The following is a 23,062-nucleotide window of genomic DNA, read 5'->3' on the forward strand; positions in this document are numbered from 1 at the left end:
CACACTACGCCGCCAGGGACTCAAATCCTGCAGTGCCAGACGTGTCCCCCTGCTTCAGCCAGTACATGTCCAGGCCCGTCTGAAGTTTGCTAGAGAGCATTTGGATGATGCAGAAGAAGATTGGGAGAATGTCATGGTCAGATGAAACCAAAATATAACTTTTTGGTAAAAACTCAACTCGTCGTGTTTGGAGGACAAAGAATGCTGAGTTGCATCCAAAGAACACCATACCTACTGTGAAGCATGGGGGTGGAAACATCATGCTTTGGGGCTGTTTTTCTGCAAAGGGACCAGGACGACTGATCCGTGTAAAGGAAAGAATGAATGGGGCCATGTATTGTGAGATTTTGAGTGAAAACCTCCTTCCATCAGCAAGGGCATTGAAGATGAAACGTGGCTGGGTCTTTCAGCATGACAATGATCCCAAACACACCGCCCGGGCAACGAAGGAGTGGCTTCGTAAGAAGCATTTCAAGGTCCTGGAGTGGCCTAGCCAGTCTCCAGATCTCAACCCCATAGAAAATCTTTGCAGGGAGTTGAAAGTCCGTGTTGCCCAGCAACAGCCCCAAAACATCACTGCACTAGAGGAGATCTGCATGGAGGAATGGGCCAAAATACCAGCAACAGTGTGTGAAAACCTTGTGAAGACTTACAGAAAACATTTGATCTCTGTCATTGCCAACAAAGGGTATATAACAAAGTATTGAGATAAACTTTTGTTATTGATCAAATACCTATTTTCCACCATAATTTGCAAATAAATTCATTAAAAATCCTACAATATGATTTTCTGGATTTTTTCTTCTCATTTTGTCTGTCATAGTTGAAGTGTACCTATGATGAAAATTACAGGCCTCACTCATCTTTTTAAGTGGGAGAACTTGCACAATTGGTGGCTGACTAAATACTTTTTTGCCCCACTGTATATGACAATATACTGTACTGTGTTGCATTGGATGTTGTAGAGCGATAGGTAATGATGCTTTGTGGTGTTACAGTGTTGCTTCCGTCCTTCTCCTTGCCCCAACCTGGTCGCGAACCAGGGACCCTCTGAACACATCGACAACCATCACCCACAAAGCATCCGTACTTAACGCGCTAAAGCCATGGCCCTTGCAAAACAAAGGAAACAATTACATCAAGGTCTCAGAGCTAGTGACGTCACCAATTGAATGCTACTAGTGCGCACCGATAACTAGCTAGCCACTTCATATCTGATACAGAGGGTGCTTTACCGTTTCCTTCTACACTACCATCCAGTCTGTCTCATCTGCATCCCAGGCCAGGTCTACTGGAACAATAATCTGCTGTTGCTCCACACACAATATTGGACAAGACAGAAACATGGAACATATAGAGGCGAGAGTCATCGTACGCCACGCCAGGCTTGCCAGCTGTGTATAATAATAATGTATAATTTAATTGAAGCCTGTGCTTCTATCCTCCACAGAACTCAAACTCCTCTTCACCTGTCAATGCATTATTCAGGATAATGGTGACCCTGAAATAGTAAAAAAAGCTTCTTATCTCTTTAAAGTTTTATTGCAGAGAGCAAAGAGAGATTGGGGAGGGAGGGAGAGAGGGGGAGAGGGAGAGAGAGAGAAAGATGGAGGGGAGAGAAAGCAAGTCTGTAAAAGGAGCGAGTAAGAGAGAAAGACTGGTAAAGGAAAGAAACGAGAGAAGCATAAGTGTTATGTCCACTCTGAGGATTGCTGTTTTTGACCCTGGCAGCGTCATCACCTTGGCAACAGCAGAAAAAAATACACTAGGACAAAGACAACTTTCTCCAAAGGCATATTGGGATGTCTTGGATTGTTATCTAAAAGAGATTTGAACCAGGGATGAGAAAAATATTGTTAAAATGGCATTGGTTTACTTGAAAAAAAGACAAGTCAACAATATCACCGCAACAAGAAAGATGATGTTCTCCATCACCGTCATCATCAACAACAACATTGCCATCATCATCAATTCCATAAGATGCAAATGCCAGTATATGAGGTCACCCCGTGCATTCCTTCCACATGATCTATGAGAGTCAGCTAACTGCAGGGGAAAACACCCTCTATGTGCTGGGGATTCACTGAATAATGCAAAGATAAAGGAACAGCAATGGCTGACGTTCATAACAGTACTAGGCATAGAGAACTGACAATTATTACAGAGAGCAGAGACTTATACAGTCTGTAATTGAACCTTACTTCATAGATGGGTTAGCTGACAAAGTCACGTGAACTATGTGTGTGCTTCCATGGGGCAGAAGTCAGCGTGTTGATGTGATTCTGGATGGCCAGATTGTTAGCAACAATGACAAGAAACTGCCATCTGGGGAATCGTAAGTGGCTCATTTTAGTTTGTTTCATCATGTTCTTGATACCGTGTCTTGTTTTGAGGTGTTTTGACTGATTTCTTGTCAATGCTAATATGGCTAAAATCTTCTAGCTAACCAACAACTGCAACGATGTATTTGAGAGACAACAAGTGCTCATTCTGCAAATGTATTTATGTTTTCAATAAACATTTTTGGCCAAATATAGCTTACATGTTGTCAACAATCTAAGCCAACTCTGTCTATTTTGACCAATAGTTACGCACACGTCTGTTTTGTTTCTGAACAACCAACCCGTCTATATTGCCCTTAATGGTTTTCCAGTCAACAAGGTATGTTTTAAGTGTGTGTGTGTGTGTGTGTGTGTGTGTGTGTGTGTGTGTGTGTGTGTGTGTGTGTGTGTGTGTGTGTGTGTGCACTTGCGGCAGTGAATGTGAGTATGCACCCTTGTAAAGTCACCACAGTCCCTGCGCTGTAGCCAAGGATAAAAAGGCCGGAGTGAAAGCGTATCTGGCAGTAAAACCCACCTGCTCCTATCCATCACACTATAGTGTCATATTTACAGTCTGAAACTCACCCATTAAAGACTGTTATTGTTAGGTGCAATTTCCACTGCAATTAGATGGAGGCTTCATTAGAGAGAGTGTGAGTGGAATGAGGCAATTATGGTGTACTGTATGACGGTGGGGGGTAGACCTGGGGAGGGAGAGTAGAGCTATCCAAAGCTATGGTGCTTTACACATTTATTTCATCAGTAATTCCATCTCTCAAGTCTATAATAGCTCCAAAAAACAAATGGTTCTGTTTCTGTTTAATTAAATAGAGGTTTATTGTTCTCTGCTTTGATTTATTTTTTATTGAAGAATCCTGGACCCTGTCACTGGCCCTGGCAGCATTTCATATTACTCATCCTAATCAAAACACACTCAAAACGTTCAGTACACTTTCACTAAATACAAACGTTTTGGACGGTATTCATGTTCAAAATTCAAATTTTCACATTGTGTGAATGGATAATACGTTACGACGTTAGTTAATGGGGATCCTAATAAAAATGACAAATTATACTGTATAATATAGATCTACTGTACTACAGAATATAGAGGTACTATAGAATATAGTATATAATATAGAGGTACTATAGAATACAGAGGTACTGCAGAATATAGAGGTACTATAGAATACAGAGGTACTGCAGAATATAGAGGTACTATAGAATATAGGGGTACTATAGAATATAGAGGTACTATAGAATATAGAGGTACTATAGAATATAGAGGTACTGCAGAATATAGAGGTACGATATAATACCAATCCAGTCAAGCCACAGTACATCCTGCCCTGGTGTGTGAAGAGTCTACCTCATACAGAGAAACACAGAGAAACACATTCAGTCAAAGAAATCCATCATGAAAAAAAACACTGAACTGCATCAACTCTAGAGTTGTATGATGTGAGGTACTCAATGCCCAGGGAACACAACAAAATAAATGAAGAACACAATTTCCCTCACACGTGTTTGATATCACTTGTCTACCTATTGAATAATGGACCTCCCTGTTCTTGTCATGGCGGCTTGGCCCAATGTGTGATACTAGACACCATATGGGCAGGAAGTTGATGGAAAATTCATAACTCTTCTACAAAACCTGCTCTATAAATCTCCTCTTCCTTCTCGCATCCTCAACACAGACACTCAGTCACAGGAGAGCTGAGAGAGAGTGAGGGGAGGGAGAAAGAGAGAGAGAAAGGTGGGGGGAGAGAGGGAGAGATATAGAGAGATAAGGAGAGCAGTGCATTGCATACTGTAGTCTGTTGTGGTGTAGTACTACTCTTCCAGGGGTTGCCTCAGCTGGGTTCTCTTTAGTAAGTCAGGGGTCGGAGCCAGCAGGAAAAATGAGCCTCCAGAACCTGAGTGAGCTCACTTTTCATCTGTTGTACGTGGAGCTCAGTCTGTGATATCTCAGCAAAGCCTTCCTCTCTCCCTCCCTCTCAACCAGCCCTAGCTGGTCTCATAGACAAGACGTAACATGGTAAACGAAAATCCGGGGCATGGTTACATAAGACAGACGGTTACTTAAGGCAAAAACTAAAGGAGGTTGGTCGGGGTGGATGGGTTAGCATTTAATGTGAACATCTAGCAACCCAAAGGTTAAGTGTTCAAATCTAAATAGCAACTTTTACCCTTACATTAACCTAACCTTAACCCCTAACCCAGCGTTTCCAAAAACTCGGTCCTTGGTTTTAAGGTTAGGGCATAGTCCTTCCAAACTCACATTAAGCATCTACAATCCAAAATTAAATCAAGAATCGGCTTCCTATTTCGCAACAAAGCCTCCTTCACTTCACCCAAACATACCCTCGTAAAACTGACTGTCCTACCAATCCTTGACTTCGGCGATGTCATTTACAAAATAGCCTAAAACACTCTACTCGGCAAACTGGATGTAGTCTATCACAGTGCCATCCGTTTTATCACCAAAGCCCCATATACTACCCACCACTGCGACCTGTATGCTCTCGTTGGCTTCATATTCGTTTCATATTCGCTTCATATTCGTCGCCAAACACACTGGCTCTAGATCATCTACAAGTCTTTGCTAGGTAAAGCCCCGCCTTATCTCAGCTCACGTGTCACCATAGCAACACCCACCCGTAGCACGCACTCCAGCAGGAATATTTCACTGGTCATCCCCAAAGTCAACACTTCATTGGCCACCTTTCCTTCCAGTTCTCTGCTGCCAATGACTGGAAAGAATTGCAAAAATCACTGAAGGTGGAGTCTTATATCTCCCTCTCTAACTTTAAGCATCAACTGTCAGAGCAGTTTACCGATCACTGTACCTGTACACAGCCAATCTGTAAATAGCACTCCCAACTACCTCATCCCCATATTGCTACTTATCCTCTTGCTCTTTGCACCCCAGTATCTCTACTTGCACATCATTATCTGCACATCTATCACTCCAGTGTTAATGCTAAGTCGTAATTATTTCACCACTATGGCCTATTTATTGCCTTACCTCCCTAACCTTACTACATTTGCACACACTGTACATAGATTGTTCTATCGTGTTATTGACTCTACGTTTATGTGTAACGCTGTGTTGTTGTTTTTGTCGCACTGCTTTGCTTTATCTTCGCCAGGTCGAAGTTGTAAATGAGAACTTGTTCTCAACTGGCCTACCTGGTTAAATAAAGGTGAAATAAAATAAAAATTCAAAATAAAGTTTCCCAAACTCAGTCCTCAGGACCCCAAGGGGTGGACGTTTCAGTATTTTCCCTAACACTACACAGCTGATTGAAGTTATCAAAGCTTGATTATTAGTTGATTATTTGAATTAGCTGTGTAATGCTAGGGCAAAAACCAAAACATGTACCTCTTGGGGTCCTGAGTACTGAGTTTGGGAATCCTTGGCCTAACCTTAACCCCTACATAGCTAACGTTAGCCACCTAGCTAACATTAGCGTGAGCCACCTAACCACCTAGCTAACTTTAGCCACAACAAATTGGAATTCGTAAACATAGCATGCGTATTACAAATTTGTGACATATTTTAGTAATTTAAATTTGTAACATATCATACGAATTGTAATTTGTAACATATCACATGAATTGTAATTCATAACATATCATACTTTCGGTCATCTACAAATGATTACATACAATACCAAGTGTAATATAAAATACTAATTTGACTGTCTCTGATTTTGTTTATTATGTTACGTCTACCCATTAGTCCAGGTTGACCAGCCAACCAGGGAGCAGCACAGTCTGCTTCTCATTACCATTCACTGTCCTTAAGTGGAGTCGTAATATACTCAATTGGTTTTCCTGTAGGTTCACTTCAATCTCTGACGTCCTCCGTAGGGCTCTAAGTGTGGGGTTAGTTTTGGAAGCGGGCTTGGCAGGATGGGAGAAGAGTAAGAAGGAGAGGACGCAGTAATTCACTGGGTTCTGGGCTGTGGGGCAGATCATGCATGCTGAGTTCCCTGAGAATGATGAGGAGAAGTTGCATATCATGCAGGACCTTATGGGGGGGATCTGAATACCATGCAGGTTGGAGGGGAGATGCAGCCTTTCCAGAGGAGGGATGACATTGAGTGGGTAACACCTCCGTAATCTGTCATCCACCCTACATCCGTACCATATCAAAACTGATATAAATGGACTTGTACTCAGGACAACCCTCTACATCAAGGTGACTCTATATTCACGAGCTAGACAGACATTGACATTGGATGCCATTGGACTGAAATACTAAATAAATCAGCTGCAGTTTTGCCAACTCCATCCCAAGCAGGTAATTGCAGCATACCCATAACATGTTTAATCATTCCACACTGATCTCACCACATTCATGGTTAAAATTACTATTTTCAAACGGGATATGGGGCTGTAATTCGGCATGTGTAACTCTGCGGCTGCAGAGCTTGTGCTTGGCTATGGGGTGATTGGTCAAACTGCACAAAGCATATAGCCAGGGGATACATGGCCTAATTACACTAGGGGAGGTCACTGGCCTCCGTTTCACCAAGGGATGAAGGTTGCTGGGATATCACACTGGAGCTACTTTCCCACCTGAATTACATATTACAATTCAGACACACACTGAAGATATTCTGTTTTAACCATTTTACAGATTACAATCAGACACACAGTAGAGATATTCTGCCTCAACCCCTTTACAGATTACAATTCGGACACACACTGGAGAATATCATGCCTCAACCCTTTTACATATTACAATTAAGACACAAACTGAAGATATTCTGTTTTAACCATTTTACAGATTACAATCAGACACACATTGGAGATATTCTGCCTCAACCCTCTTACATATTACAATTCAGACACTGGAGATGTTCTGCCTCAACCCTTTTACAGATTACAAGTCAGACACTGGAGATATTCTGACTCAACTCTTTTACATATTACAATTCAGACACTGGAGATGTTCTGCCTCAACCCTTTTACAGATTACAATTCAGACACTGGAGATATTCTGCCTCAACCCTTTTACATATTACAATTCAGACACTGGAGATATTCTGCCTCAACCCTTTTACATATAACAATTCAGACACTGGAGATATTCTGCCTCAACCCTTTTACATATAACAATTCAGACACTGGAGATATTCTGCCTCAACCCTTTTACATATAACAATTCAGACACTGGAGATATTCTGCCTCAACCCTTTTACATATAACAATTCAGACACTGGAGATATTCTACCTCAACCCTTTTACATATAACAATGCAGACACTGGAGATATTCTGCCTCAACCTTTTTACATATAACAATTCAGACACTGGAGATATTCTGCCTCAACCCTTTTACAGATTACAATTCAGACACTGGAGATATTCTGCCTCAACCCTTTTACATATAACAATTCAGACACTGGAGATATTCTGCCTCAACCCTTTTACATATAACAATTCAGACACTGGAGATGTTCTGCCTCAACCCTTTTACATACAACAATTCAGACACTGGAGATATTCTGCCTCAACCTTTTTACATATTACAATTCAGACACTGGAGATTTTCTGCCTCAACCCTTTTACAGATTACAATTCAGACACTGGAGATATTCTGCCTCAACCCTTTTACAGATTACAATTCAGACACTGGAGATATTCTGCCTCAACCCTTTTACATATAACAATTCAGACACTGGAGATATTCTGCCTCAACCCTTTTACATATAACAATTCAGACACTGGAGATATTCTGCCTCAACCCTTTTACATATAACAATTCAGACACTGGAGATATTCTGCCTCAACCCTTTTACATATAACAATTCAGACACTGGAGATATTCTACCTCAACCCTTTTACATATAACAATGCAGACACTGGAGATATTCTGCCTCAACCTTTTTACATATAACAATTCAGACACTGGAGATATTCTGCCTCAACCCTTTTACAGATTACAATTCAGACACTGGAGATATTCTGCCTCAACCCTTTTACATATAACAATTCAGACACTGGAGATATTCTGCCTCAACCCTTTTACATATAACAATTCAGACACTGGAGATATTCTGCCTCAACCCTTTTACATATTACAATTCAGACAATGGAGATATTCTGCCTCAACCCTTTTACAGAATACAATTCAGACACTGGAGATATTCTGCCTCAACCCTTTTACAGATTACAATTCAGACACTGGAGATTTTCTGCCTCAACCCTTTTACAGATTACAATTCAGACACTGGAGATGTTCTGCCTCAACCCTTTTACATATAACAATTCAGACACTGGAGATATTCTGCCCCAACCCTTTTACATATAACAATTCAGACACTGGAGATATTCTGCCTCAACCTTTTTACATATTACAATTCAGACACTGGAGATATTCTGCCTCAACCTTTTTACATATTACAATTCAGACACTGGAGATTTTCTGCCTCAACCCTTTTACAGATTACAATTCAGACACTGGAGATATTCTGCCTCAACCCTTTTACAGATTACAATTCAGACACTGGAGATATTCTGCCTCAACCCTTTTACAGATTACAATTCAGACACTGGAGATGTTCTGCCTCAACCCTTTTACAGATTACAATTCAGACACTGGAGATGTTCTGCCTCAACCCTTTTACATATAACAATTCAGACACTGGAGATATTCTGCCTCAACCCTTTTACATATAACAATTCAGACACTGGAGATGTTCTGCCTCAACCCTTTTACATACAACAATTCAGACACTGGAGATATTCTGCCTCAACCTTTTTACATATTACAATTCAGACACTGGAGATTTTCTGCCTCAACCCTTTTACAGATTACAATTCAGACACTGGAGATATTCTGCCTCAACCCTTTTACAGATTACAATTCAGACACTGGAGATATTCTGCCTCAACCCTTTTACATATAACAATTCAGACACTGGAGATGTTCTGCCTCAACCCTTTTACATATAACAATTCAGACACTGGAGATTTTCTGCCTCAACCCTTTTACAGATTACAATTCAGACACTGGAGATATTCTGCCTCAACCCTTTTACAGATTACAATTCAGACACTGGAGATATTCTGCCTCAACCCTTTTACATATAACAATTCAGACACTGGAGATGTTCTGCCTCAACCCTTTTACATATAACAATTCAGACACTGGAGATATTCTGCCTCAACCCTTTTACATATAACAATTCAGACACTGGAGATATTCTGCCTCAACCCAGGGGGTTTCCCTGTTTTTTCTTATCCTTTCCCCTGACGATGGTCCCAATTTAAAGAAGGTTGGTATGTGTACTTGTTCTTATAAAATTAATTTCTTAATCTCAAACTTCCTGCCTGCTTCTTCATAGTAGTAAAACCACTACGGTATATCAGATGTTGCCACATCTAGACACCACATTGGAATGGCTGGGAGCCTCTCTCATGCAGAGGCAGAATAGTGAGGAGATTGTCTGTCTAAAAACCCATCCCTCATGTAAAGAATGTTTTAAACGTGCGTGAAATGGGAGTCTGGCAGGGGAGAAAAGAGGCACTTCAGGAGGAGCTGCTCATCCATCGCTCAGTGTGAGCACACGCTGCACATCTATCTGAGAGACTGGTCAATGTCATTAACTCAGGAATCCTGTGCATTAATGATCTTCTATGGATGGGAGGAGAGTGTGGGAGCAGGAACGACAGCAGGGCGATGCTTAGGGGAGGAATGAGTGAGAGACGGGAGGGAGGGTGAGAGAATGAGCAAAGAGCAAGGGAGCAGTGGCGGGCGGGCGAGCAGGAGAGGAGGAATCATTAAATGGGTGGTGGTGGTGACGAGCGAGGCTCTCTCTTTGAAGACAGGCACACTCCGCTAGACAGGAGCCATGAGAGCTAACAACACTGATGGGCTGCAGGGAGCATCTCCCAGCCTTCTCACGGATGCATCAGAGCAGCAGCACAAAGATTAGAGGTTTCTTTTAATCCAAGGTGGATTAAACGCTGAGAGAGGAGAGAGAAGAGGGCTCCTGTGGAGGGTTAAGGAAATTATTAATACCTCTCCTCCGACTAGTTATCTTGGTCTTTAACACAGAATCCCAGATGCTTGGGTGTTCAGATTAGCCTTATCTGTCACACACTCCCCTGGGCTTTGAGAAATGGATTGAAGATGCACCTTCCCTCTTTCTCTCCCTCCCCCCCTTCGCTTGGTTTAAACACTTTGGTACTGTACATCTTGATTATGTCCCACCTGGAAATGCACACCCTGTGAAACTCAACACACACTGGCAGACCACAGTCTGCACACACACACACGCACACAAACTTAAGATCTTGGTGGATCAAATATGTAAATACATGTTCTATTGAGAAAGGAATAAAAACACCATATTTAGCAAAAAGGCATCTAGCTACAGCCAAAAGGTGTTCTCTGTCTTGGGGCAAGGGCAACACGGGACGGCAATGATGGGAAATGGCATCCATGTTTTCATCACTGTCCCACCCAAGATGTCTCACATTGGGTGCCCGTTGACCTCTCAATCAGCTCAATAAACACAGTCTACGACAGACGAATCAAAGACCTCAAACCCAGACCACCAACCAAATCATCAAATATCCCAGCAGGTCATCACTTACCCCCCTTGTTCCATCTGGCTTTAGTCCTTGCCTGGTGGCTGAGCTCGGGTCCGCCAAACAGCACCAAGAGAAACAAAACAAGTTCAAAAATTGAGAAAAATACAAACTTTTCCCTGGAAAACATGTCCAAGAGTTGCTCCTCGACCGAGTCCACTTTCACATGGCTATGTTTCCCTCTGGTGCGGCGCGGCTGTGGCGCATGGTAACCCACACGTGGGCTGGCATCAGTCAGGCTGGAATCATCAGTGGGTCTCTGGCTCTGCCATACTGCTAGAGGCTGCTGAGGGCTGCTCTTCACTGGTCCTGGTCCTGAGGCTTTGGGCTGAGCCACATGTCTCCCCTCCTGGACGCCCCTGCCTCACCAGAGCGCACGGAGCCAGACAGAACACGCTATGGCACAGCTCAGCTCAGCGCTCCACTACTCTAATCTCTCTCTCACACGCTCACTGTGGCCACCGCTGCCGACGCCGATGCTGCCTCTACGGCTGCTGAGTTACTTCCTGCCCCTCCTCACTCCGGGTTTCAGAGGGAATACATCTCTCAGCGCTCTGACTCCGAACCCCACACAGCCCAGCCGAGGAGAAGAGGGAACGCAACCCACAGTCTGCCCTCTGGAGAGGGGTGTGTGGGGTAGCGGAGTGTCTGCTGGTGAGAAATAACACAAACAGGCAGGCACGAGGACTGAGGGGAGCGTGGAGGAGAGGAACGAGTAGAAAAGGAGATCACTCCCTGATCCTGATAGCCACGGCAGCCGTACAGCTGCTCTTTAAAGAGCGAAAAGGCATTCACATGGAGCTGCTTGCATCCCACATCAGCCTGGCCAAGGTGAGCAGGAACAGGCTTTACTGGCAGAGCAGCACGAGGAGGAGGAGAGGAAGGAAGGAAGAAGAGAGGGAGGATGAGAGGAGATCTGTTGGAAGTGCCTTTACATGGTCCCATCTCTTGCTCTCTCTCTTTCTTTCTCTCTCTCTGTCGCTCTCTCTCTGTTTTGCGTTGCGTGAAGCTCCACGTGTACTCATGAGTTTCTCTTGTTAATTCCAGGAAGAAAAGTTTGTGGCATGACAGCCCCAAGGGCTCACACTCTCTTGCAGTCTTAGTCAGAGAGCCCTGTGAGAAAGCTTTTAACCCCTCAGCTGCCACAACACACCACTTAACAAGTTGCTTTTTAAGGCTTTCACACACATCCACTGTGACTGGAGAAATGTCTTCAATGGCTGGAGAAATGTCTTCAATGACTGTTGAAATGTCTTCAATGACTGGAGAAATGTCTTCAATGACTGGAGAAATGTCTTCAATGACTGGAGAAATGTCTTCAATGACTGGAGAAATGTCTTCGCTGACTGGAGAAATGTCTTCGCTGACTGGAGAAATGTCTTCATTGACTGGAGAAATGTCTTCATAGACTGATGTCTGAAGAAATTTGCCAGTGTGGTGATTGCTAGTTGTATCATAAATCCAGTTACAGAATTGTTAAAAAGCCATTTTTTTTCAAGGTGTGTCTGTAATGTGATGTTTTGTTTTTACTTACAAAACTATTAAAGTAAAAAGCCAATTTGAAATTGAAAACATCAGTCCTGGACTGAAGTACATCATGCTTTTACTCTCTGTTCCGGACGTACTAGACGACCAGTTCTTATAGCCTTTAGCCATACCCTTATCCTACATCTCCTCTGTTCCTCTGGTGATGTAGTAGAGGTTAATCCAGGTCCTGCAGTGCCTAGCTCCACTCCTATTCCCCAGATTCTCTCATTTGTTAACTTCTGTAACCGTAAAAGCCTTGGTTAAATGCATGTTAACATTAGAAGCCTCCTCCCTGAGTTTGTTTTGTTCACTGCTTTAGCACACTCCGCAACCCGGATGTCCTAGCCTTGTCTGAATCCTGGCTTAGGAAGACCACCAAAAACCCTGAAATTTCCATCCCTAACTATAACCTTTTCCAACAAGATAGAACCGCCAAAGGGGGCAGTGTTGCAATCTACTGCAGAGATAGCCTGCAGAGTTCTGTCTTACTATCCAGGTCTGTACCCAAACAATTTGAGCTTCTACTTTTAAAAATCCACCTTTCCAGAAACAAGTCTCTCACCGTTGCTGCTTGCTATAGACCACCCTCTGCCCCCAGCTGAGCTCTGGACACCATATGTGAACTGATTGCCCCCCATCTATCTTCAGAGCTCATGCTGCTAGGTGACCTAAACTGGGACATGCTTAACACCCCAGCCATCCTACAATCTAAGCTAGATGCCCTCAATCTCACACAAATTATCAATGAACCCACCAGGTACAACCCCAAAGCTGTCAACACGAACACCCTCACAGATATCATCCTAACCAACTTGCCCTCCAAAAACACCTCTGCTGTTTACAATCAAGATCTCAGCAATCACTGCCTCAATGCCTGCATCCGTAATGGGCTGTGGTCACCCTCATCACTTTCAAACGCTTCCAAAACACTTCAGCGAGCAGGCCTTTCTAATCGACCTGGCCCGGGTATCCCTTCAAAAAAATGTAGAACCAGGAACAGATATAGCCCTTGGTTCACTCCAGACCTGACTACCCTTGACCAGCACAAAAACATCCTGTGGTGTACTGCATTAGCATCGAATAGCCCCCGTGATATTCAACTTTTCAGGGAATTTAGGAACCAATATACACAGGCAGTTAGGAAAGCTAAGGCTAGCTTTTTCAAGCAGAAATTTGCATCCTGTGGCACAAACTCAAAAAAGTTATTGGACACTGTAAAGTCCATGGAGAAATAGAGCACCTCCTCCAAGCTGCCCACTGCACTGAGGCTAGGAAACACTGTCACCACCAATAAATCCACTATAATTGAGAATTTCAATAAGCATTTTTTTAGGGCTGGCCATGCTTTCCACCTGGTTACCCCTAACCCGGTCAACAGCACTGCATCCCCCACAGCTACTCGCCCGAAGCCCCACCATTTCTGCTTCACTCAAATCCAGATAGCTGGTGTTCTGATAGAGCTGCAAAATCTGGACCCCTACAAATCAGACGGGCTAGACTGTCTGGACCCTCTCTAACTGCCAAAATTGTTGCAACCCCTATTACTAGCCTGTTCAACCTCTCTTTCGTATCGTCTGAGATTCCCAAAAATTGGAAAGCAGCCACGGTCATCCCCCTCTTTAAAAGGGGGGGACACTCTAGACCCAAACTACTACAGACCTATATCTATCCTACCCTGCCTTTCTAAAGTCTTCAAAAGATAAGTTAACAAACAGATTATCGACCATTTCGAATCCCACCGTACCTTCTCCGCTATGCAATCTGGTTTCAGAGCTGGTCATGGGTGCACCTCAGCCACGCTCAAGGTCCTAAACGATATCATAACCGCCATCAATAAGAGACAATACTGTGCAGCTGTTTTCATCGACCTGGCCAAGACTTTCGACTCTGTCAATCACCACATTCTTATCGGCAGACTCAACAGCCTTGGTTTCTAAAATGATTGCCTCGCCTGGTTCACCAACTACTATTAGGATAGCGTTAAGTGTGTCAAATCGGAGGGCCTGTTGTCCGGACCTCTGGCAGTATCTATGGGGGTGCCACAGGGTTCAATTCTCGGCCCGACTCTCTTCTCTGTGTACATCAATGATGTCGCTCTTGCTGCTGGTGATTCTCTGATCCACCTCTACGCAGACGACACCATGCTGTATACTTCTGGCCCTTCTTTGGACACTGTGTTAACTAACATCCAGACGAGCTTCAACGCCATACAACACTCCTTCCGTGGCCTCCAACTGCTCTTAAAAAAACGTCTAACTAAATGCATGCTCTTCAATCGATCGCTGCCCGCACCTGCCCGTCCGGTTCTGACTTAAAATATGTGGACAACTACAAATACCTAGGTGTCTGGTTAGACTGTAAACTCTCCTTCCAGAATCACATCAAACATCTCCAATCCAAAGTTAAATCTGGAATTGGCTTCCTATTTTGCAACAAAGCATCCTTCACTCATGCTGCCAAACATACCCTCGTAAAACTGACTATCCTACCGATCCTCGACTTTGGCGATGTCATTTACAAAATAGCCTCCAACACTCTACTCAACAAATTGGATGCAGTCGATCACAGTGCCATCCGTTTTGTCACCAAATAATACCCACCACTGTTACCTGTACGCTCTCTTTGGCTGGCCCTCGCTTCATACTCGTCGCCAAACCCACTGGCTCCAGGTCATCTATAAGTCTTTGCTAGGTAAAGCCCCGCCTTATCTCAGCTCACTGGTCACCATAGCAGCACCCACCGGTAGCAAGCGCTCCGCAAGCTATATCTCACTGATCACCCCCAAAGCCAATTCCTCTTTGGCCGCCCTTCCTTCCAGTCCTCTGCTGCCAATGACTGGAACGAACTGCAAAAATCACTGAAGCTGGAGACACATATCTCCCTCACCAGATTTAAGCACCAGCTGTCAGAGCAGCTCACAGATCACTGCACCTGTACATAGCCCATCTGTAAATAGCCCATCCAACTACCTCATCCCCATACTGTATTTATTAATTTATCTTGCTCCTTTGCACCCCAGTATCTCTACTTTCACATTTATCGTCTGCACATCTATCACTCCAGTGTTTAATTGCTATATCGTAATTACCTCGCCACTATGGCCTGTTTTATTGCCTTACCTCCCTTATCGTACCTCATTTGTACGCAATGTATATAGGCTTTTTTTCTACTGAATTATTGTTTATGTTTGTTTCTTCCATGTGTAACTCTGTGTTGTTGTATGTGTCGAACTGCTTTGCTTTATCTTGGCCAGGTCGCAGTTGTAAATGAGAACTTGTTTTCAACTAGCCTAACTGGTTAAATGAAGGTGAAATAAAATTACGTTTAAAAAAATGCTTCCTAGAATGTGGTCTATAGTCTTATTGGTCCCTTTAGATATTAAAGTCTATGATCTGGCTTTGCCTTTGGAATTACAATAAATAGCATTTGCAATTGAATTTATTGTGGCTGACAACTGTTTTTCACAACAGTCAAGGGGGGTATAAGCAGTCTGTCTCGTGCACACACCCTGGCTTTAATGTCCTCATTACAGCTTCTGAAGGAGTCCATGATTAAGTCCATAATTTGTTATACACAGTGCAAATTAATATCCTAAATCCACACATAATGTTCAGACGCTGCCCCCCCCTCCCCCCCCTCCCCCTCCCCTCTTCCTCCCCACACACTCCTTCTCCCCCCTCCCCTCGCCGTCCTTCTCTCCGCTCTATCCCCCTCCAACTTTGTCCCCCTTACCCCCTCTCCCTCTTCCTCACTTAGCAACCTTCATCAGTACCCGGCACTATAATTATGCTTTCTGCAAATATAAACAGAGATGTGTATTTCTCTGGTAGACACAAGCAGGAGCATCTGTTGACAATCCACATGTGATAAACAAGCAGCTTCTCTGTGGGTTGAAACACTATTTTCTTGAGTACATAACTCTAATTATGACAATCCTTTTTAATTGAAATCTAAACTAAACAAACAATCCAGAATAATATGAATGCAGATAACACTATCCTGGGGGGGAGGGGGGGGAGGGGGGGGGGGGGTATATGATCGTATACAAAGTATAGCTAGGTTTGAAATGATTATTTTCTTGTCAAATATCAAATCTATTTGGGCTTGTTGCGATCAATTTGCGGTGTACAAATTACTTGAAATGACTGTATGGTCCGGCCCCCTGATCATCCGCTCAATAATAAAATATAACCACGGCTGAATCTGTCTGTTGATCCCTGGGTTAGGTTATAACATAATAAAGTTGTAGGCCAGTAAAAACATTCCACCCTTGGTCTGAGTCTAGTTGATAATCCCTGCAGTACATAGCTTAGTCTCTATATGAAGATCCCAGTTGATAATCCCTGCAGTACATAGCCTAGTCTCTATATGAAGATCTCAGTTGATAATCCCTGCCGTACATGGCCTAGTCTCTATATGAATATGAAGATCCCAGTTGATAAACCCTGCAGTACTCTTTAGTCTCTATATGAAGATCTCAGTTGATAATCCCTGCAGTACTCTCTAGTCTCTATATGATAATCCCTGCAGTTTATAAATACAGCAATGAGTTTCTCTCTCTTGGTTTTATACAAACTTTGAGAAGTAACGAGGAGCGCCCACAATGTGTTTAGTGCGGGGAAGTGCTTAGTAATGAGTCTCTCAAAACGAACAATTAAAACACATTCTGACCAAACATCAACAGCATGACGGTAAACCCAGGGACTTCTTTCAGAACAGGGCAGAATGCTTCAGGAAACAGTGCTTCGACAGTGGAAAAGTAAGTGAACTAGCAAGGCATTGTTGTCATTTTATAACAGGTGATGGATGATAAGCAGAAATATGGGAGTACAATCTCTCATAGCGGTAGATGTGAGTATCTCTTTCAAACAATCCCCTTGTACACAGGTAATAGCTAGGTAGCAAACATTAGCCAAAGCAAGCTAGCTAGCTAGCTAGCTACCCTAAATTACAGTACATATGAAGATAAAAAAATTCAGGCTTACTGTACATCTTACTGTAGAAATGATTGTTGAAAACCAGTCTAGGTTGGAACTGTTGCTGTTAAAATACAAGTTGTCTGAACTGGAATAAACTGATTAAAGCAAGATGCTTTTTGAGGCAAACCCACTCACAGTTCTGGGTTGTTCATCTACAGCAGGAAGCAGTCTCCTGCCTGGCTGAGAAAGCAATAGATGTGCTGATCCAGTTTGGCATCACATACCTATGCAAGTCAGGGTTCTCTACTCTGGCATACTTAAAAAACAAGTACAGAAAGAGACTCCACACTGAGCATGACCTCAGGGTTGCACTGTCAAAACCTGAGATCAGAATATAAATGATTGTTGAAAGCTTCAACCAGCCACACACCTCTCATTGGGACTGTGATTGTGTTTTCTTGTCTACATCTGTGTGATGTGATCAATCAGTGTTTTCCAATTCAGAATAGAAATTATGTATTGTATTTTAACAGCAAAAGTTCCAACCTAGATTTGTTTTCAACAATACTTTCTACAGTAAGATGTGCAGTAGGCCTGATCATATTTCTTAGGTACTGTTACTTAGGGTTGCACTATCATAAACGGAGCCTTGCAATTTTCCTAAGTCCCTCTTTGTGTCACCTGACCACACTACTGAACAGTAGTCCAGGTGCAACAAAAATAGAGCCTGTAGGACCTGCCATGTTGATGGTGTTGTTAAGAAGGTAGAGCAACACTTTATTATGGACAGACTTCTCCCCCTTTTTGCTACTGTTGTATCAATGTTTTGACCATGACAGTTTTGACCATACCTCAACTTGCTCAATTCCCACATTATTCCTTACAAGATGTAGTTGAGGTTTAGGATTTAGCGAATGATTTGTCCCAAATACAATGTTTTTAGTTTTTTAAATATTTAGGACTAACTTATTCCTTGCCACCCATTCTGAAACTAACTGCAGCTCTTTGATAAGTGTTGTAGTTGTTTCAGTTGCTGTAGTAGCTGACATGTACAGTGGGGAGAACAAGTATTTGATACACTGCCGATTTTGCAGGTTTTCCTACTTACAAAGCATGTAGAGGTCTGTCATTTTTATCATAGGTTCACTTCAACTGTGAGAGACGGAATCTAAAATAAAAATCCAGAAAATTACGTAAGATTGTAAGATTTAAGTAATTAATTTGCATTTTATTGCATGACATAAGTATTTGATACATCAGAAAAGCAGAACTTAATATTTAGTACAGAAACCTTTGTTTGCAATTACAGAGATCATACGTTTCCTGTAGTTCTTGACCAGGTTTGCACACACTGCAGCAGAGATTTTGGCCCACTCCTCCATACAGACCTTCTCCAGATCCTTCAGGTTTTGGGGCTGTCGCTGGGCAATACGGACTTTCAGCTCCCTCCAAAGATTTTCTATTGGGTTCAGGTCTGGAGACTGGTTAGGCCACTCCAGGACCTTAAGATGCTTCTTACGGAGCCACTCCTTAGTTGCCCTGGCTGTGTGTTTCGGGTCGTTGTCATGCTGGAAGACCCAGCCACGATCCATCTTCAATGCTCTTACAGAGGGAAGGAGGTTGTTGGCCAAGATCTTGCGATACATGGCCCCATCCATCCTCCCCTCAATACGGTGCAGTCGTCCTGTCCTCTTTGCAGAAAAGCATCCCCAAAGAATGATGTTTCCACCTCCATGCTTCACGGTTGGGATGGTGTTCTTGGGGTTGTACTCATCCTTCTTCTTCCTCCAAACACGGCGAGTGGAGTTTAGATCAAAAAGCTCTATTTTTGTCTCATCAGACCACATGACCTTCTCCCATTCCTCCTCTGGATCATCCAGATGGCTTGAGCAGGGGAACCTTGCGTGCGCTGCAGGACTTTAATCCATGACGGCGTAATGTGTTACTAATGGTTTTCTTTGAGACTGTGGTCCCAGCTCTCTTCAGGTCATTGACCAGGTCCTGCCGTGTAGTTCTGGGCTGATCCCTCACCTTCCTCATGATCATTGATGCCCCACGAGGTGAGATCTTGCATGGAGCACAAGACCGAGGGTGATTGAACTTCAACTTGAACTTCTTCCATTTTCTAATAATTGCGCCAACAGTTGTTTCCTTCTCACCAAGCTGCTTGCCTATTGTCCTGTAGCCCATCCCAGCCTTGTGCAGGTCTACAATTTTATCCCTGATGTCCTTACACAGCTCTCTGGTCTTGGCCATTGTGGAGAGGTTGGAGTCTGTTTGATTGAGTGTGTGGACAGGTGTCTTTTATACAGGTAACGAGCTCAAACAGGTGCAGTTAATACAGGTAATGAGTGGAGAACAGGAGGGCTTCTTAAAGAAAAACTAACAGTTCTGTGAGAGACGGAATTTTTACTGGTTGGTAGGTGATCAAATACGTATGTTATGCAATAAAATGCAAATTAATTACTTAAAAATCATACAATGTGATTTTCTGGATTTTTGTTTTAGATTCCGTCTCTTACAGTGTAAGTGTACCTATGATAAGAATTACAGACCTCTACATGATTTGTAAGTAGAAAAACCTGCAAAATCGGCAGTGTATCAAATACTTGTTCTCCCCACTGTGTATTGTTGCATTATCCTCAAACATATACACACTGGCTTTACTCAAGGCCAGTGGCATGTCATTAGTAAAGATTGAAAAAAGTAAGGGACCTAGACAGCTGCCCTGGGGAATTCATGATTCTACCTGGATTATGTCGGAGATGCTTCCATTAAAGAACACCCTCTGTGTTCTGTTAGACAGGTAACGCTTTATCCACAATATAGCAGGGGGTGTAAAGCCATAACACATAGGTTTTTCAGGCAGCAGACTATGATTGATAATGTCAAAAGCTGCACTGAAGTCCAACAAAACAGCCCCCACAATATTTATATTATCAATTTCTCTCAGCCAATCATCAGCCATTTGTGTAAGTTCTGTGCTTTTTGAATGTCCTTCCCTATAAGGGTGAAAAAGTCTGTTGTCAATTTGTTTATCGTAAAATAGCATTGTATCTGGTCAAACACAATTTTTTCCCAAAACTTTCCTAAGGGTTGGTAACAAGCTGATTGGTCGTTTATTTGAGATAGTAAAGGGGTCTATACTATTTTTAGGTAGGGGAATGACTTTTGCTTCCCTCCAGGCCTGAGGGCACACACTTTCTAGCATGCTTAAATTGAAGATATGGCAAATAGGAGTGGCAATATCATCCGCTATTATCCTCAGTCATTTCCATCCAAGTTGTCAGACCCCGGTGGCTTGTCATTGTTGAAAACCCCCCAAAATTCCCCTCTTTCACACTCACTTATTGGAATTCAAAATGACAATTATTGTCTTAATTTGGTCAGATATACTTATATGTGTAGTGTCAACACTTGTTGCTGGCATGTCATGCCTAACTGTGCTAATCTTGCCTATGAAAAAATCATTAAAGTATTTGGCAAAATCAGTCGGTTTAGCAATGAATAAGCCATCTGATTCAATGAATGATGGAGCTGAGTTTGTCTTTTTCACAAAATTTAATTAAAGGCACTTTCTACTATCATTCTTTGTCATTTATCTTTGTTTCATAGTGTAGTTTATTATTATTTCTATTCAGTTTAGTCACATGATTTCTCAATTTGCAGTGCGCTTGCCAATTGGTTGTGCAGCCAGACACATTTGCCATTCCTTTTGCCACATCCCTCTCAACCATACCATTTTTCCAATCCTCATCAATCCACAGGGATTTAACAGTTTTTACAGTCATTCTCTTAATGGGAGCATGTTTATTAGTAACTGGGATAAGCAATTTCATAAATGTGTCAAGTGCAACGTCTGTTTCCTCCTCATTACACAACATAGGAATCCTTACAAAACGTCTGGTATGACGTTTTATACACTATATTGGGCCCAGCCTTTGGAACTTTTATTCCTAGATATGATTTCTTTATTGTGATCACTACATTCAATGAATCTGGATACTGCTTTCAAGCACATTTCTGCAGCATTAGTAAAGATGTGATCAATACATGTTTATGATTTCATTACTGTAATGTTTGTAACTACCCTGTTGGTTGACTGATAACCTGAACCAGGTTGCAGGCACTGCTTACAGTTGTGGGCAGCTTGATGAAAGCCAGTCAATATATAAATCAACCAAAAAATATACCTCTCTGTTGATATCAGATACATTATCAAGAATTTCACACGTTATCCAGATACTGACTGTTAGCACTCTGGCCACCATAGAGATCCTATTAAATAGTATATTCTAATTTGTAATTCTATGGTTGCCACTGAAGCGGAGCCTCAGATGCAGGTGTAGCACGTGAAGAGTTCTGAAACGTACTCCTCAGCCTGAAGTGTCCTGAAGTGTCTGCCAAAGAATAGCAAGCTTTTCAAGTGGTGCCGACCAGTGAGACACTTCAGGAGGGAAGTCACGTGTGCTAGCCAGGTAGACGTCCAGGGTTGGAGCGTCGGTGTGAGCCGAATCAGGAGGGTGGTACTCACTAAGCAAGCAGCGTGACATCCTTTACACAGGGAGAGGAGAGTGGAGGACTGGGCCAGTCAGTCAGTGGTCATAAAGCAGGTGGCAGAGCATTGTAAATGGTGTGCAGCTTATGGGCACTGTGACACAGCCTGTAAAGTGACAGCAAGGATGGGCCACTTCACATCAAGAGTTGGATGTGGTTGCCTGTGATTGTTGCAGGGATCAGTTCCCTTCTCTAACATGGCACAGCCACGGCACAAGTGTTACTGTATTGACAAGTGGCACTGCTCACAATGGGCATTGTCGTAGCAATAGTATTATTGGTGTTTAATTCGCACTCCTCCTCTGAGCACGTCTGATTTCAGAGTGACTGCTGGCTATATTGGGCAGCAGCAGCAGCAGCTCCAGTAATATGGTGTATCTGAAAGCAATTTACAATTTCCTAATGTAATCTTAAAAGCAGGGTTAATCTGATATGTGTACATTCATTTCCACGAGCAGCTAATTACTCCCGCAATAGAAACCTTTCAGGAAGAAATATTAACAGGAATTTAAGAGACGCCTCAAAAATACACATTTTCCTGAATAACAGCATGCTGTGCTGAGGGCCGGCTGACTCCAGTCTAGAATGAGTTGAGACAAAGGCATAAATCTGGTGGAGCGTGGCAAGATTTAGCATCAGTATTGTCTTTGCCTATGCTCCCCATGAGCCCATTACATTAACTGTTCGCAGATGTGTCGGCTGCAAAATAAATGTAGCATCTTTAATACAGTACTCATAAATGGAAGAGAGAAGAGAGAGGATGAGGGATATAGGAGAGGAGAGGGGAGGAGGGCAGCTAGTGGCCTGGCTGTGCAGTATGTGATAGGATAGCCAATGTGGCTTCATGGAGAGAGGGGAGGCAGAGAGCCGAGTGGGGCTCCGTCCCTCAGCCTGACACTGCAGAGTGGAGTGGAGTGGAGAGGAAGAGAGGACAACCAGATCCATGCTGGGGAGCCTGTCAGCTTATCATCCCCAGACAAGAGCCCACCTGATAAACGTGGACGAGCAGGAGAGGAGCACAGCTTCAGCTGTGTAGGGGTGCGGGACAGCGATAAGGAAGCTCCGTGGGGCGAGATGGGGGAGTGAGGCATGGGGCCCAAGGCTGACAAACCCCTGCCAGCAGCCAC

The 23,062-nt window shown here is 43.1% G+C and overlaps 1 protein-coding gene across 2 annotated transcripts in view; it reads right to left on the reverse strand.

The window, feature by feature from the left end:
• The window catches only part of LOC129821866 (roundabout homolog 2-like), a 365,995-nt gene that overhangs the window by 231,762 nt on the left and 111,171 nt on the right, over positions 1 to 23,062 (reverse strand). Inside the window, exon 1 of one of the 2 annotated variants that reach the window (XM_055879571.1) lies at positions 10,939 to 11,890. The exons of the other annotated variant lie outside the window; for it this stretch is intronic. Coding sequence (XP_055735546.1) covers positions 10,939 to 11,062 — 124 coding nt within the window. The 5' untranslated portion in view covers positions 11,063 to 11,890. Of the gene's footprint in view, positions 1 to 10,938; positions 11,891 to 23,062 lie in introns of those variants that run through there. 2 annotated transcript variants of the gene reach the window in all.

Source organism: Salvelinus fontinalis, chromosome 24 (assembly GCF_029448725.1).
Source record: "Salvelinus fontinalis isolate EN_2023a chromosome 24, ASM2944872v1, whole genome shotgun sequence".
Lineage (NCBI taxonomy): Eukaryota > Metazoa > Chordata > Actinopteri > Salmoniformes > Salmonidae > Salvelinus > Salvelinus fontinalis.